The sequence below is a fragment of the Sinohyriopsis cumingii genome, chromosome 15, assembly GCF_028554795.1.
Source record: "Sinohyriopsis cumingii isolate HCF-2022 chromosome 15, ASM2855479v2, whole genome shotgun sequence".
NCBI classification, from domain to species: domain Eukaryota; kingdom Metazoa; phylum Mollusca; class Bivalvia; order Unionida; family Unionidae; genus Sinohyriopsis; species Sinohyriopsis cumingii.
This window is the reverse complement of record NC_142975.1, coordinates 106,928,788-106,944,415: the sequence shown is the minus strand read 5'-3', so window position 1 is coordinate 106,944,415 and position 15,628 is coordinate 106,928,788. Positions and strand designations below refer to the sequence as shown.

At 32.6% G+C, this 15,628-nt stretch overlaps 1 protein-coding gene across 10 annotated transcripts in view; it reads left to right on the top strand.

The window, feature by feature from the left end:
- LOC149782433 (adhesion molecule nephrin-like) overlaps nucleotides 1-15,628 on the top strand; it is a 195,303-nt gene that overhangs the window by 100,639 nt on the left and 79,036 nt on the right. For 4 of the 10 annotated variants that reach the window (XM_089933832.1, XM_089933831.1, XM_089933830.1 and 1 more), the window contains exons 11-15: nucleotides 4,072-4,197; nucleotides 5,400-5,418; nucleotides 9,143-9,201; nucleotides 10,659-10,686; nucleotides 15,043-15,149. In XM_089933832.1, coding sequence (XP_089789958.1) covers nucleotides 4,072-4,197; nucleotides 5,400-5,418; nucleotides 9,143-9,201; nucleotides 10,659-10,686; nucleotides 15,043-15,149 — 339 coding nt within the window. Of the gene's footprint in view, nucleotides 1-4,071; nucleotides 4,198-5,399; nucleotides 5,419-8,216; nucleotides 8,274-9,142; nucleotides 9,202-10,658; nucleotides 10,774-11,120; nucleotides 12,191-15,042; nucleotides 15,150-15,628 lie in introns of those variants that run through there. The other 6 variants (XM_089933834.1, XM_089933833.1, XM_089933837.1 and 3 more) reach the window with 6 other exon arrangements.

The following is a 15,628-nucleotide window of genomic DNA, read 5'->3' as shown; positions in this document are numbered from 1 at the left end:
ATTTTATGCTAGGCCTATCGTGAGTTCTTTGAGACTTTGCAGAATCATTATTGTCCAGTCACATGAACAACCAGTGTTCGCATCTTTAAATATGTTTTCGTGTTTCATATCAGTTTAGGTTACCTACAGGGCTACTTACGGATGAAATTAAGACTATCGGTAAATAATTATGGTGATGAGGGTCCAATAGTACTGTGAATCCAATTGCAACCTCCTCCGAAGAATCCCTATATCCATTTACCTAGAACTTTAAATTAATTTGTAACAAGCTGCAGGGAAAATACTGCATCCCTAGTCCTACAGGTAAGATGTATCACGTGCTATTTATGTTTCAGTGACGCCCAAAACATAAACATCAGCGTCGAGGTCTTACATATAGGACTACTGTAGCCTCAATGTTCTTGTCAAATTTGAGTTTACAAGCTTTTCTTTTCGAAAATCTTGACAAAGAAAGAATTATTTACATTCAGATAAATGTCTTTTTTGATTCTGTCAAATCAATTTATTCAGTTTTCTAAATAAAATATAAACCCAGTTTTTGTTTCGTTTTAATGGCAAGCAGTGTGCATGCCTTCCAGTTCAGTGATTATGTTAATTGCTATGCACGTGACTCTATTTATAGAAGTTAGTATACATTAGTTCTCCGTTTAGTTTATACAGAAATAAACACAGTTGGGTCCGATCACATGATTATGTTCTGACCAATGGAAATTTTCCTTTCATTTATCAACTGATGCAACTGCAATTATTTATGAATAATAATTTTCTTTGATTTGTTATTACCATATGATAATACGTGTAAAAATATTGAAAGGGTTCACTTCAATCAATCATAGAAATATTACCCTCAGAACACCTCTTGTATTGGACAAATATGGTGTTTTAGAGGTAGATTTTACTGTAGTGACTTTATTTCTTAGTTCCTCTTCTACTTTAACTGTAATGAGATAACTGGTTTGGATGTCGGATTTATAACAGAACACTTTTGATGGTGGTACAATGTTTATTGATGAATGACTCATATGAAAAAAAGAATTATGATTAATACGTGCGTGTATAAGATCTAGATATTGGACAAATGAACACAATCCACATGAACCTAATAATGTAACATAAATGTGAATACAAGTAAATGACCTTGCACAGTACAAGGACAAGGGATAATGATTCACTGTAATTTCACATGACGAAAAGAATGTTTTACTCAAATAGTAAAAATGATTAATGGTAATTTTACACGACGACAAGAATGATGTTTTTTACTCAAGCAGAAAAAAATAAGGTACTTTACACAAATAGTAAAATGATATAACGATGGGACAGATATCAAACACTTTTACTGTCCTGAAACGCTGGGTATAACAAATCCCAAAATTAGCCAATGGCTAAAATATTGCATGTATGGAGTTACACGAAACAGTCACTAGCTACTTGGCTACCAGCCACACTGACAAGCAATCAGCATTACAGGTAGTCACCGACCACGATTCAATTCCTTGTTCAATCAAGCAAGCATTGCCCTCCAATCGGTCGCAACATCCGACCACCTCCTTGACCAGCAACACACTGTTCAATCAGCTACATGGCCGCCGTTCAACCAGCTCCATCGCTAGCTCCATCGTCACCTCCTCAGCCGCTATCGCCAGCACGACAGCCGTCATTGTCAACCTTTATGGTCAGCTCTACGGCTGGTATCCCGTCAACCCTGACCACCATGGTCAGCTCCACAGCTTCCACGGTCAGCTCTGATCACCATGATCAGCTCTGATCAGCTGAACATAAATTTGCATTATGCTGCGCAAGCCGGAGCTACATATAAAATATACCAAAAAATAAACATGGTGGTACAATAGTTATTACCTATAAGAAATTAATAAATAAACTCGCATATCTATACAGCTGAAGATGCAAGTCCTTAAGTAGACTACTCGCTGACAAGACGTTTCTGTAGTGTAAAGATTTAGTCCTGTGGTGGGGTATTTATACACAGATAATGTATCCCTACATCTCCTGTGCGCTTGATGAATATCGGCTTTTCCCGTCGAAAGCACTTCGCACGTGCGGCATAGGATGAACTGAACTCACTGTTTCGAGATATTGTACAATATACATCAATCATTCTTGGGTATCGTTGTACACAAAAAACTAAACCCTAATACATGTATTTAATAAATAAAGGGATTTATACAATTCCGTGACATTAACATAGACAAATGTTTCTGTTTATAAATTCACTTAGAATGAGAATTTAATTTTCTTTACTTGAAATTGCATGAATTTGAAGTCCAGCCTATTCAGACCAATCAGTATTTTATGATGATAGCCAGTAGACAAAACCACTAATGTACAGTTTTTTCTTTTTCTGGAGTAATTTGTAGCCAAATGGATCCCATTTACTGTATTTCTGGGGCTTATGTTCTTTTAGCTGCATCACCAGTTTCAATATACACAAGAAACCCACTTTCTGCTTTCGTAGTCATTAATATACTTGTTTCTGAGAGTCCAAGTAAATGTCCATTATTATTTGCAGAGGTTAACATTAACTTCATGTGATATATTCTTTCCACAAATACCTATAATATTTAAGTAACACACGTGTAAACCCTTATCATAAACTCATAAATTCATGAAATTTACATAATTCTTATTGTTGGAGGCACATTGACAGACATTAACTATGACACTTTGTACATTTGTAAACCATTGATTTTTGTTTTCATTATATTAAAAATTATTTGTTTTATTTCGACAGTTCTAGTAGAGAGTAATTGTTTGTTAGTATGGCCCAGATGAAACCCTATTCCTGTCAAACATATAATAGCCAATGAATTTGCATCGAAACTATTTTGATCCTTACTCTACCCTTGTATTATGATATTGGCTATATGAGAATCATCTCTACATTCATAGTTAGTATTTATATTGTTATTTTCATCATTCTCACACACACACTGCAGCTGTTGACACTTGCCACATTGAGAGGTAAACTTTGGGATAATTTATTTTCCTCTCACTGTTTATTCCAACAGACAGGTGCCTTTTGATCACGATGTCCCAGAGGCCATTACAAGATTTGGCGGTCAGACGTAAACATTTAATTTCACAGATTACTCAGTTGTCTGAGAGTAGTTACAATGAAGTCATGTTTAAAAGCTGTTGTGGTAGAGAACATTATGCTACTTGACATTGGAAAAAGTACAATGAGTGGAACAGCATAATTCACATGACGTAAGCTAATTAAAATATATTAATATTGAAGAACACAATCTATTGTAGGTCATTGTTTTGAGGGAGAATATTGAAACCATCTTCGTTTAATATTAATTAAAGATTATTGCCAGTTTCGGACTTTACTACTTATATAAAAGAAACAACAAGATTAGTTCGGTATTCGGAATAATGTTCCGGTGCGCAATATTCGCAGTTTTCAGTTCCAGATCATCTTGAGTAAAGATGTCTTCCTGGATAGCGATGTCACTAAGAAATCCCGTCGGAAATCCACAAAACAGCAAATATCATAAATAATGTTATTTTACAGATGTTGGATAAACAAGTAGCCAAAACAAAAATATAGGTTCTGATCGGTAAATCTAATGTCCCAGTGACATAACAAGACCATCTCTATTTTGATCTGGGTAATTACCGCGCCTTGATGGAAATTTGTTGACATCTTCCTTTAGGAATAATTAGGCTAACATTTGCATGTTTGACATTCATGCACAGTAGAGCAGATGTAGAAAGATCATTTTATGTGCTAAGAAATTTCAACAAGCTCTTTGTAGAAATGTCAACAAAAGTACCAGCTAGTCTCTAATCAGTGCAAACATGAGAAAAACTGACATGGATTGTTTACAAATCCACTACGGAACCACTGAAAGCAACAAAGACTGCACCTAAGTCTATTTCAATGTCCAACGCATTTTAAAGAAAGAAATAGCCATTTATATTTATATAATTTAGCTACTTCAGGAAATATTATAAGCTTGGACAGTATGGGGTGAATCGGATAGACGGAAGAAATGACGAATGATTTATTCTACCATTACATTTATTGACCGTATTTTCTTTCAGACACTATGGAAAATACCAACCAAAATACTCTAATAGTAGTAGCCGCAGTCTTTTTTAGCCTGGCTACATGCCTTTTGGTTGCAGCAATAGTGTTAATTATCCATTCACGGAGAGGCATCAGCAGCGGTATGTGATTATTGCGAAACATCGTATTTACCTGCTATTACTCTCTAGCAGTCTCTCCTTTTGTCTATCTATATGTCTCACTCACACACACACACACACACACACACACACACACACATATATATATATATATATATATATATATATATATATATATATATATATATATATATATATATATATATGTGTGTGTGTGTATATATATATGAATGCAAGCATACACCAGACAGAACAGAAAGTGTTATTCCTTGATTCTACAAGAGAATGTTTGATAATGCAAACACAGTTTTTAAAAATATGATACAAAAAGCATTTACGTGTAGGTTACACAATTTCAAATTGGTATTCTACCGAGATTTGAACCCGGGTCCGTGGCCGATGGGTGCAGTTTACCTGAAGATTCAGGCTCGAATCTCCGTACTCTGTAGAGTACGAATATATAATTCTCTGATCTGAATTTTGGATTGTTATAAACGTATTGAGACATTGTGGATCACATGATTGTGTTATATCAAATCATCTATGATACTGTAATTCATTCAGAATATTTTAAGACTTGTGATCTGAATTTTTACTTTTGCATTGTAGATAAAAAGAAATTGGATGTTTTGTTGTTGATTTTAAATTATTGATTCCATTTCCTTTCTTACATTTTTGTTTAATCTTTAGTTCTGTCTTTTAAAACGAGGTCTGCATTACGAATAATACAATATTGTAACAAGCAATTGAATCTAGACACTAATGTTATTTAAACAAGTATTTTATATAATACCAATCCTTGCATAGAAAATGTCCTTCGTTTTAAGCCAATATGTTCATGAAAAGTTATCTTCATTTAAATATACCGAATTAAGATATTTTTTATTATTAAATAAAATAATTATAAAAATGTATTACAGGAAAGGTAAACGATCCAAAGGGAAAAAAAAATCGAAATTGTTTGCATGATGTTGAGATTATACAGTAGTCAGACAGATATAGCAATTCTACATGTCTTCAAAGCTTCGAGTGATTTTAAATCTTCATTAATATTAGGTAGATTCAAACTAAGTTGTCTGATATGAATACAAGGGTTCTTGTGCTGCTAGCCACTGAACGTCCTTTCTATTTAACCTATTAACGTCGAATTTTTAAGTGATGGCATTGTAATTCTCATCATCTTTATTTTTTAATTTATTGGGGTCTTGTTTTATTCTTTCCAGGATGCATGAATGGTAGAAGGTAAATTTTATAAGCTAGATTTGCATCCAATTTTATACAGTTATTGAGCTAAAACAAGACTCCTCGAAATCAACATAATTAGAATAGTAACATACCGTTCCTTGTTGAGTGAGCATCCAGTTTAAATTTACACATGATACCATATGAATAGGAAGGTGCTTGTCAATTCGTTGTATGATTCAGTGATTAATACACAGGGTCACAACTTCATTTCGCAGTTGATATATCACTTTTAACACTTTGAATAGCATCATCATGGGTCTTTTCGAGTTTTGTAATGGGATTACGTCCACGCCCTTTTATACCACAACGCTAGTGGAGAAATAAGGCGGTAAAAATAACGCCCGGGTGAAAACTTTTGCTTAGCGAAAATGGGCTAGTGTAGCAGATGTTTGTTTTTTTTTTTGTAAATACAATTATTATTTTCTTAAGTATATTTACTGCGCTGTTTGGTCACTGAATCAATTTCACAAAGCCAACTTTGTGGGACTACATTTACTCTGTTTTCACTGTCTATAAATCAGTCTTCTGTTTTGGGTCACTAACGACTTGATTTCATGTGTGTGTGTGTGTGTAGACGACAGTTGTTCTCCTTTTCCACAGACCATTTCTAACTCACCCATTTATAATCATAGAGCAATGTATATTAATCATACTGAGACTACTTTGTGCAATCGTGAGATATTCTAAATAAACTTTTTTATCAAAATTATTTTACCAGCACGACAAAACAAATGGTACCAATTACTGTCAACACACCTCCGACGCCAAATCCAACTGTCATGACTACAGTATTTTTTTATTATTTATAATTCCACCAACAACAAGGCCTACCATGGTTGGCGTGGTAATTCTAAAAATCGTATCTACAACTTTACATTTAACACTTGTATTTCATGATCATGATGATTCTCTGTAATTCCATATTACAGTTGTTGTTCCGCTTCAATTATCTGTTCAAATCGGTAGCGTTACGTCTGTATCGCAGTTGTACTAAAAATATAATAAGAAACTAATCCTGCTTTACAAGTTTTTCTTTGTCGGTTGCAGTAGAAACACGCACCCGTTACCCATTTCAACTGGGGCATCTGTTATTAAGTCATATAAAATATCTTGCAATGGAATATTTAAATCTTGGGTAGTTATGTTTTATGCGACACCAGGTACAACTATATCGATTGCGCTCATTGTTTGTTTATACAGAAAAGTGCATCTCTGGCAAATAAAAATCAAGAATTTTGTTTGGTCAATATTGTCGCAATGAAGATAATGCCAACATGGTGGATTTGTCAGTGAGTATTACTGCATCGTTGTAGAAACAGTTAATGAGCCTTTTTATTCTTGGCTGTCCAAGACTGGACGTTTTCACGTGATAATGCAATGAGTCCACACTAACTTTGTGGTAGTTTTGGTACATTATGGTGGTCCCAAATGTTGATTTCTATTCGACTTTGTGCAAAACTATATACGTAGCTTTGCACACCCGAGTATCTGAATCCCCTGATGGCAGTACTTTTGGACAGTTTCTTTGCAACAACAAAGAAACGGCTTCATGACAATATCTTGAATGTTAATGTGGGATGTGTGTAGTTTTTAGCTCAGTGATGTAAATTCACAAGGTCGCACTGGTCGACGTCAACATCAACCCCGCTGGTAAAGTCAGTCAAACGTATTTTCTTCGCGAGAATATAAAATCATAATGCGCTGTTAGTGTTTTGGCGAACTCTTAAGTGCATATGCAACCATTTAATAAGAATTTCTCCAGATATCAGTCCATCTAGCCAAGTTTGCAAAGGCAGAGTAGAATAAAACAGTGGCTGTCTTCCACTCGCTAGGGTTACATAATCAATAACTTCAAGTGATGGTCCATCCAAGTCAAAATACACTAAATATTTAGCCGTTACCGCATATGCAATCTAATGTGTCCCAGATCCATGTTAACATGTTCCTGTTTTCTTGCACCAAGAATCAAAATTTCATATTGGAAATGCTTCTTTGACTTTGCCATGTCGAGTAAATCAAAGTTCGTTCAAAGGGAGGCCATTTACCTTTCGTTCCATGTAATTGAAGGTCTTTTCTTTGTTCTATTCATTTACCAAGCGCATTTTGAAGACCAATTTCAGATCCAGTTCTGACTGAACCAAATACAGCTGCTTTTACAGCCTCTGACAATACTGGAATGGTCGCGAGGTATGGAAATAATCTACCAGCATTTTGCTGTTGCGTCAGCTATGACATGAATAACATAATGTCATCGATGTTGGTTTTAGTTTGGCCTTATTATGTAAGATGCTGAAACTTCTTTTATGTTAACCATAGAGGGATACTTTGAGTTTCCTTTGACTGAGAAAGCCTCATTGTGACCCTGTAGCGGTTTCTTAATACAGTCTTTATTCTTGCAAGCTCCTTCGGTTTAAGGCCAATATTAACTTTGTGAAATGATACTATTATGATAATATTATTTAAAAACGTGACAGGTTCAATTACTTTGCAACGAGTTTGAGAAGCTTCTATGCACAGTCAAACAATATAGTCTTGTCAGAGTAGATCATAGCAAGGCATTTGCAACTGCCAGTAGGAGATGCACATTTACATGCATGAAAGTACATGTCGGCCGTGTTCTGAATGAACAACTCAGATCAATGAAGAATAATAAATCGGGTACAATGTATGGAAGTCTTGCACCGAAAGCTGAAGACCCTTGTCAACGCTTTAATACCAGTGAATGTATAACCATAGATTGTGATGTGTTCTTGCGACTTGATTCTCTGCGATCTTCAGCACAATTTTTTCATCAGGTGATGTGGTTGCTGCATTGACGAAACTGCTTGGAGCACCATGGAGCAAATACTCTGGTGAGAATAGGAGTATAGTTATTAAAGGGGGCTATTTACATTTAAGTAAAGCAATTATTTGATTGTTCGAGTAATCGCGTCCCAGATTTGAATATGCTCACAGCATGTTTCAGAGTACTGTACACAGCAATCTATGGATATTTTGCAAACACACACATAAAGTACACTCACACACACACACACACACAACTATATATATATATATATATATATATATATATATATATATATATATATATATATATATATATATATATATATCACGGTAATTGTTGAATATAATTTCCTGATGCAAACTCTACCACTGCAAATGTGAATGTAGCTAAGAAAGAATTACAGTAGTGGTCAACAATCATATACCTGAGGTAGTAGAAAACACAGAAAAAAATCTCCACATATGTATTAAAGTCATAATGAATATTAATTATTGACATCACTGCCAGCAGATTTTGCCATGCGAAATCATTAATGAAATGAAGTAGAAATTGTACTTAAAAAAATAAGAATTGTAATTCCAAGAAAATCTTATCAGCTGCAGAGTTTTATGCCAGTCCATTTTGCTACGCAAAATCATTCGCCATTGCACTAGAATTAGTTTTAATTGCCCCATACAATATCTACTCACTTTTGACAATTAGGGTAAAATTAGTAAGGTCGTATGAAAACAAGTACATTGAATGAGCTCAGCTACTGATTTTGAAAAAGCCCACAATGATACGACGCTACAGTTGCAAGTTGACTTTTTTGATACAAATATTATCGATATGGCAAATAAAGTGAATTCAGAGTGATTGATGAAGGAATGGAATGAACAAATAGACCTTGCCTCTTGTTTACTTTTAAAAATATGTTTCTTTATATATTTTAAGCAGTGAAATGGATGCAAAAATTACTGATATTGGACTTGGTCAACCAAGTATATATGATGGTAAGGCTTTTGCTTTCCTTTATAGAAGAATATCTGGCATCTGTCTTATAAAATTCTAATACCACCATTTTGTTACTACAACACTGAGTTCAAGCTCAAATATGTAAATGATCATTGAAGTTTCCTTTTAAGGTATGTGTTATTGTATAGGTTTGATTTTTGCTTTTTCCTCTTCGGATTATGCTAAAATTATATATTGAGCCATTGTTTGTACCCGAAATTTGTATATCAAATGATCAATTAGATTGTTACTTGTATTTGTTACAAAGAAACAATACCAATTATTGCTTGTGTAAGACATAAGTGCCGTCCAATGCTAGTTTCATGTGTTTTCTTTTGAAACGTTATATTCTCCAGAAGCTACATTTGTTATCTGAAGTATCACTGCTTTTGTTTAGGAAATACATCACTATTTCTTGCTTAACCAAATTAGTTTTATTGAAAAAAAAACAGTATGTTTTCTTGTATCCTAGTGATGCACAATCAGTTATGCCTTGTCCATATATATATTCGTGTATGTTCGTACCTTTGTCACCTGATACTTCGTGATAAGCAAAGATATAACTCGCTTTATTCAAATATTGTCATCAAAGAAACACTGATGTGCTAGTGCCATGCTTTACACTAAAACTAGAGAGAACCACCATCATGAACAGTTTTTACACATTCCTTTAATGGACTGATAATTTATAAAAATGAAACACGTGAACATGTCATTGCATGTGTATTTACCTATAATTCCTATATCTTTTATAGAGCAACAATAAAGACTTTCTAGCTATTAAATATGGTGGTAAAAAGGACTCTATATTTTATTTTATATATCTGTATCAGTTATTCCTTAACCCAGATTCAGTCCAGTATGAGAGGGATGCAGTTCGCTATTTAATACACATGATTTTGTAATGACATTTTAGATAAAATCCCGCCAAATGTGTGGAGATTATTCATACCTTTTCATGTTGCAATAAACCATTAGAAATAGTGTCATTGCTATTACATTTGTTGTTGCTGCTGAAATAAAATTAACAATAAAATTAATAATAATAATAATAATAATAATAATAATTTACAATTTAAGCATATGTTAATGTACAATATATCATAGGTTAATTACTCAAATGTTTTGTTTAGTCTACGGATGCATTCTTCAATTCTTATGATACAGCTGAACAATGCTTATGAAAATCTGTTCTAAAGCACTTTAGGATCGAAATACCTATTGTTTAATCTATTTTATTTCCAAGCAAAGATAGAATGACCTTAGTTCTGAAGTCGTTTTAATTATCTTTCTGTAGCAGTTCAAATAATATATTGAAACTGTTGGCTATCCAATATTAAGGAATATATACATTAACTATTTTTCTTTAAATATGTGTGAATGTATCATACATGTATGGGGATGTTGTTATTGATTTAACATATACTTCACTTTCTTTTCTAATTTTGCCTTGTAGAGTTGTCAACTTTGAATGCCAGTACTAGGTATGTATTTATATTTAAGGTACTTACAATTTGTTTTTCATGTGTTCTTTTCTTTATTTTGTATATTAACCCTTGGAATAAAAAATGAACTCTTAAAACCACAAAGATTTAACATCACACGGTCACCGATGGTAGTAATTAAAGTTGAATTACTGGAGGAATTCTTTGAATAAATTGTATTGCACTGTTTCATAATTTAAATAATTTTAAGGTATATTCCTTGAGGTTCCGTGTTATGTTGTTGTTACGGGAAAAAGATTTATCAATTTTAAATCTTACACATTGTTTTTAATACAATATATTACAATAAAGTAAATCATAATTATAGAAGTCTCTTGCAAGTTATGAAATGCAGTTTTATTCAAAAAGTTTACGAAATCTATATACCACAATTTTAGGTATGAAAACATTAAACTTTGTGATATCTTTTTTAGGGGTGTTATATCCATATGTTGGATTTATGGTGATTTAAGTTTTCCATGTGTTTGTTCGTCTGCTATCCACCCTCCTCGTAGCAGCATATGTTAGCAATATCATGTTGCAATAGACGCGTCTGCTATATAAACACGCGTCCTTTGTAGTATGGTATTCTTAACCTGAATTTAGATAGAATAGTGATGAAGATCAGATCTTCCCATCTTATCCTATCCGTGCTTCTCTTCCCATCATATCCTGTCCGTGCTTATCTTCACATCATATCCTATCCGTGTTTCTACATGTTCAGAAACCTTACGTTATTGCAAATGTGCTAAATACAAAACTGTAATTTTAAAACATTTTTTATTCTTCCATTATACACAAATAAATTTAGTCAAAAGTAGGCATATAATCGTGCTTGGTTTGAAGTAAGAATGAGGAAGACAATAACACAATTCTGAGGCTATTATGATTCTGTACAATCTGGATTGTATTCATTTTCTAAGATTAAAATATGTATATATAATTGAAGCTTCTGTAGCTTTATATTAGATATGACACTCCTATGTCCCTATTAATAATGACTAATTGATTTCAATGTCAGTCCAAATCAAATGTTATGTCCGTAGTAATACTGTATAATATGTTGGATATCCTGATGTGGTGGTGATGGGTCAGCTTTATCCCTTGTGTACTTGACATTCATATCCCTCCCTGTGTTTATTTGTTCCACTACCAAAGCTTTCTTGCAATAATAAGCAAATTTGTGTTTTACATATTATTACAGTATTATAGAAAATATCATTAAGCATAATATTGTGTGAACTTGACAAATTAATCTATGGTAGCAGCTTTATGTATCAGTTTTGGGCTTCAGAGATAATGAAAGTTCGGACAATATTTTATATGGTATTTAATAATATATTCATGAAAGTCATCTGAGCTGATAAAAATGTCCATGGTCAAAGTCTGAAATCACATAATTACTAACTGACGATATGATATTTTCAACAAATGTCTGACACATCAAAATGGTGAAAATAAAATAAAGGTGGATCTTTATGAAATACATTGCTATAGGAAATTATTAAATATTTTGGATGCATTACTTAGTTCATATTATATATATATATATATATATATATATATATATATATATATATATATATATATATATACAGATTAAAATGTATCTAAATTGTTTCGTAAAGCGTGCTTTGACATATGGCAAATAATTGTCGCCATATACATGACCAATATTTGGCTTCTTCTTTCTTTTGCTATGCATGTGTATTTTTCTTTGGCTTTTTGGAAAGGGTGTAATCGTGCCAGAAGACAAATCCACTGCAAACTGAAAGCGGTCATTTGCTTTCTAACAATCATGTCAGTTTGTATTTTCAGTATGAATATTGACAAAGCAGCGTTGTGTGTGACACTAATAATATTCTCACTTTTGTCATTCTTTTTCATGAAAGTTACAATAAAATGCATTAAAACGGCACTTCAGAAAGCAATATAATGCTTATATTATTGCTTGAAAGGAATGAAACTAAATAATTGATCACCTACAATAAAAGATTTTGAAATTAATGTTTTAAAGGATTGTTAAAGCAGTAGTCTTCTTTTACTAAAATCCTTTTATTATAATTATCAATAAAGTCATGTATAGCACTGTATGGGTTTAAAGCATCACTTCCCTTGCTGAGAATGACGCAAACACTAATTTATTCTGTGTATTTTATCTTAGATTATAAATAATGTTTAATGTTGTAAAAATATCAGGTTGTAATTAATCAAGAGCATGTTTGAAACTCTTCAGGGTTTCAAAATTGTTTTGATTGCAATCGAAAAGTAAGATTTGCTCTTATCAAAATAATACGACCACAAGATCGTAACGTGCAAGCGTGTTTGACATTTCATCGTAACTCTTTGTGGTGATAACAACATGCAACTTCCCAAGACATTTCTAATTCTGGAACAAAGGGCCTCGAACCTACCACTTTACTGTTAAAATGCCATTCAGAACATTTAAAAACCAACTGAACTCACATGGATTTGAAACGTATTGATTTCGGTTAATAATGTGTCTTATTGAAGCAATACGTTTAGTACTTATTCGAAAAAGACTCGACTAAAATTATTAGCACTTCGCACTAGTGTAGAATCTGTTTAAATTATGACTGTTTCGCAGGTGAATGGTAATATATCGATGTAAATTATACATATCTGATGAAATGATTTGATTGACGTGACATTCTGCCTACATCAAAATGGAATAACATCAAAATTCGCTTCTTTCATATTCATCATTTATTTTCCACACCTAATGTTACGAACTTTCGAGCTCATTGAAAACGATTGTGTTACATACATGAAGGGATATGTTAAATGATAAAACTGTTTGATAACATAAACCTTTTATAAAAAAAGTAATCTAGCATGCAATATCACCCCTAAGCATGGGAGGAAAGCAGAGCTAATGTAGAGTATGCAAAAATGGTCATAACTGAACGAGATAGTATGATAAACAGTGTAATGTAGATGCACCAGACTTTCAGCAATATATTTTATGATTCTAGATAGGTATACCAAATTTACTTTTAAATGTATTCTCTTATTTATATATGTCTTTATCTATATAGACAGCTGGCATAAATGTATAAATTTGAATTAACTCATTAAATATATTACAAGCAATACTACTAACCTAATTAACCTTTGTGTATCCTGAGCCACAAATATTAATCCATAACCATGCATACATAGCTAATCCTATGTTATTATATGATTAGGATACAACTGAAACATAAATTGTTACTTATTTTTGTCTAAAATCAAATTATAAATTTGTATCTTACAGGTGAATTGATTTCCGACAGGTTTCTTTTAAATTAAGTTGACTTTTCTTGTTAGTCATGGAAGGCAATGATACACCCAAGACGTAAATTAACAGAAGTGTTAGTAAAAAAAAAAGAATCGTAGAGGGTTATGGATAGGGTTACATGATCACACCTAATGGTTTTATTTACTTTTCTCGTTGTTGCTATTTTTCTCGTTGTTGCTATTGTATTGATGCGTTGTATGTTCTATTGTTGTATGTTACCTTTTAGTGATGATATCCTAATGCAGAGGAAGATTCGGTGATGGTCTTGGGGCATGCAGTCTTTTAGATATTCGAATCCACCTTTTGAAACATTTTTCCCCAGTAATTTTGCTTGCCTTGCATTTGGAAACGACATATTCCATTTTCTAACATATCCCGATGGATCCACGAATCTAATAGCGATACCTACGTATGCCATCAAATATTTACAGTATTAAAGTGAAGGATAGAGCAAAACAACATTAATTTTACCATATTATGATATTAGATCTTTATAACATTAGATCAAATTGTCTTTCTGCTCATTTGATGTTTCACCACTTTTACATAATTTATATGGTGAGTTTTATATTTATCGGCAAGCACATTCCTCTGGAACTGGATGTAACAAAAGTATAGACATTTACAAAACTTCTTCCTAAGATACCATCATAATTACCAGTAATAGGAAGTCACAACAAAAACACATTAAATGTATCAGTTTTGATTTATTTCACTCGTTTTTTACATTTCCAATGTCATTATCAAAAAATATTTTTATTTTTTATAAGCATCTGTATGGTCTGTACCATCAACATTTTGTTAATTTATAATTAAATATTATATATATATATATATATATATATATATATATATATATATATACTGTTGCTCGCGAATTATATAGTGTGCTGAAACTGTCAAATGCATCATTTTGAAATTTCAAATGAAAATAAATGGTTTTAAACTTAAAATAAAAACTATAAAATCATTGATACCTACAACGTATCTAAATATTTTAATGTTAAACGTTGGATAACAATGAAAATTCGAACTATGGACCTTTCTACTTAAAGTGGAAAAACACGAGATGATTACGACCAGTTGAATCATGGCAATCGAGCTGAACATGAGGAACCATCAAACGACCAAACAACAGCTGAATACGAAGAACCCTCAAAAGGCAAGTAAATAATATATCCATGAAGCATTTCAATCTGGTCCTTTCTGTCTCTCTGACTTTTAAGATGTGTCTATCATCCCTATCTCTGTGTGACTTTTAAGAAGTGCATATCCTAATTGCATACTATGATGTTGCCCTGGTATATTTTACCATACGTTCAGTTTTCATAAATTTTGAAGACAACATTTATATTTTTAAAGGCTTAAAATCAGAATGTTTTATTTCACAATAGGTGATATATAACTGGACAGCAAATCTCCAAAACACATACTGTAAATAACTCCACTTTAAATAGGTTGTTGCTTCCCTTGACTGATGGAAATTTTTCATTAAACGGTATCTAGTGTAATATTTTGGATTGGGACATTAATCAAATTACAAGGTTTACTAGCTCCACACTATTTTGTAGTATGTTGTTCAAGAATACAACAACTTTGTGGATCTGCCACCCAGTTTTAGAAATGAATATAACATTTTGA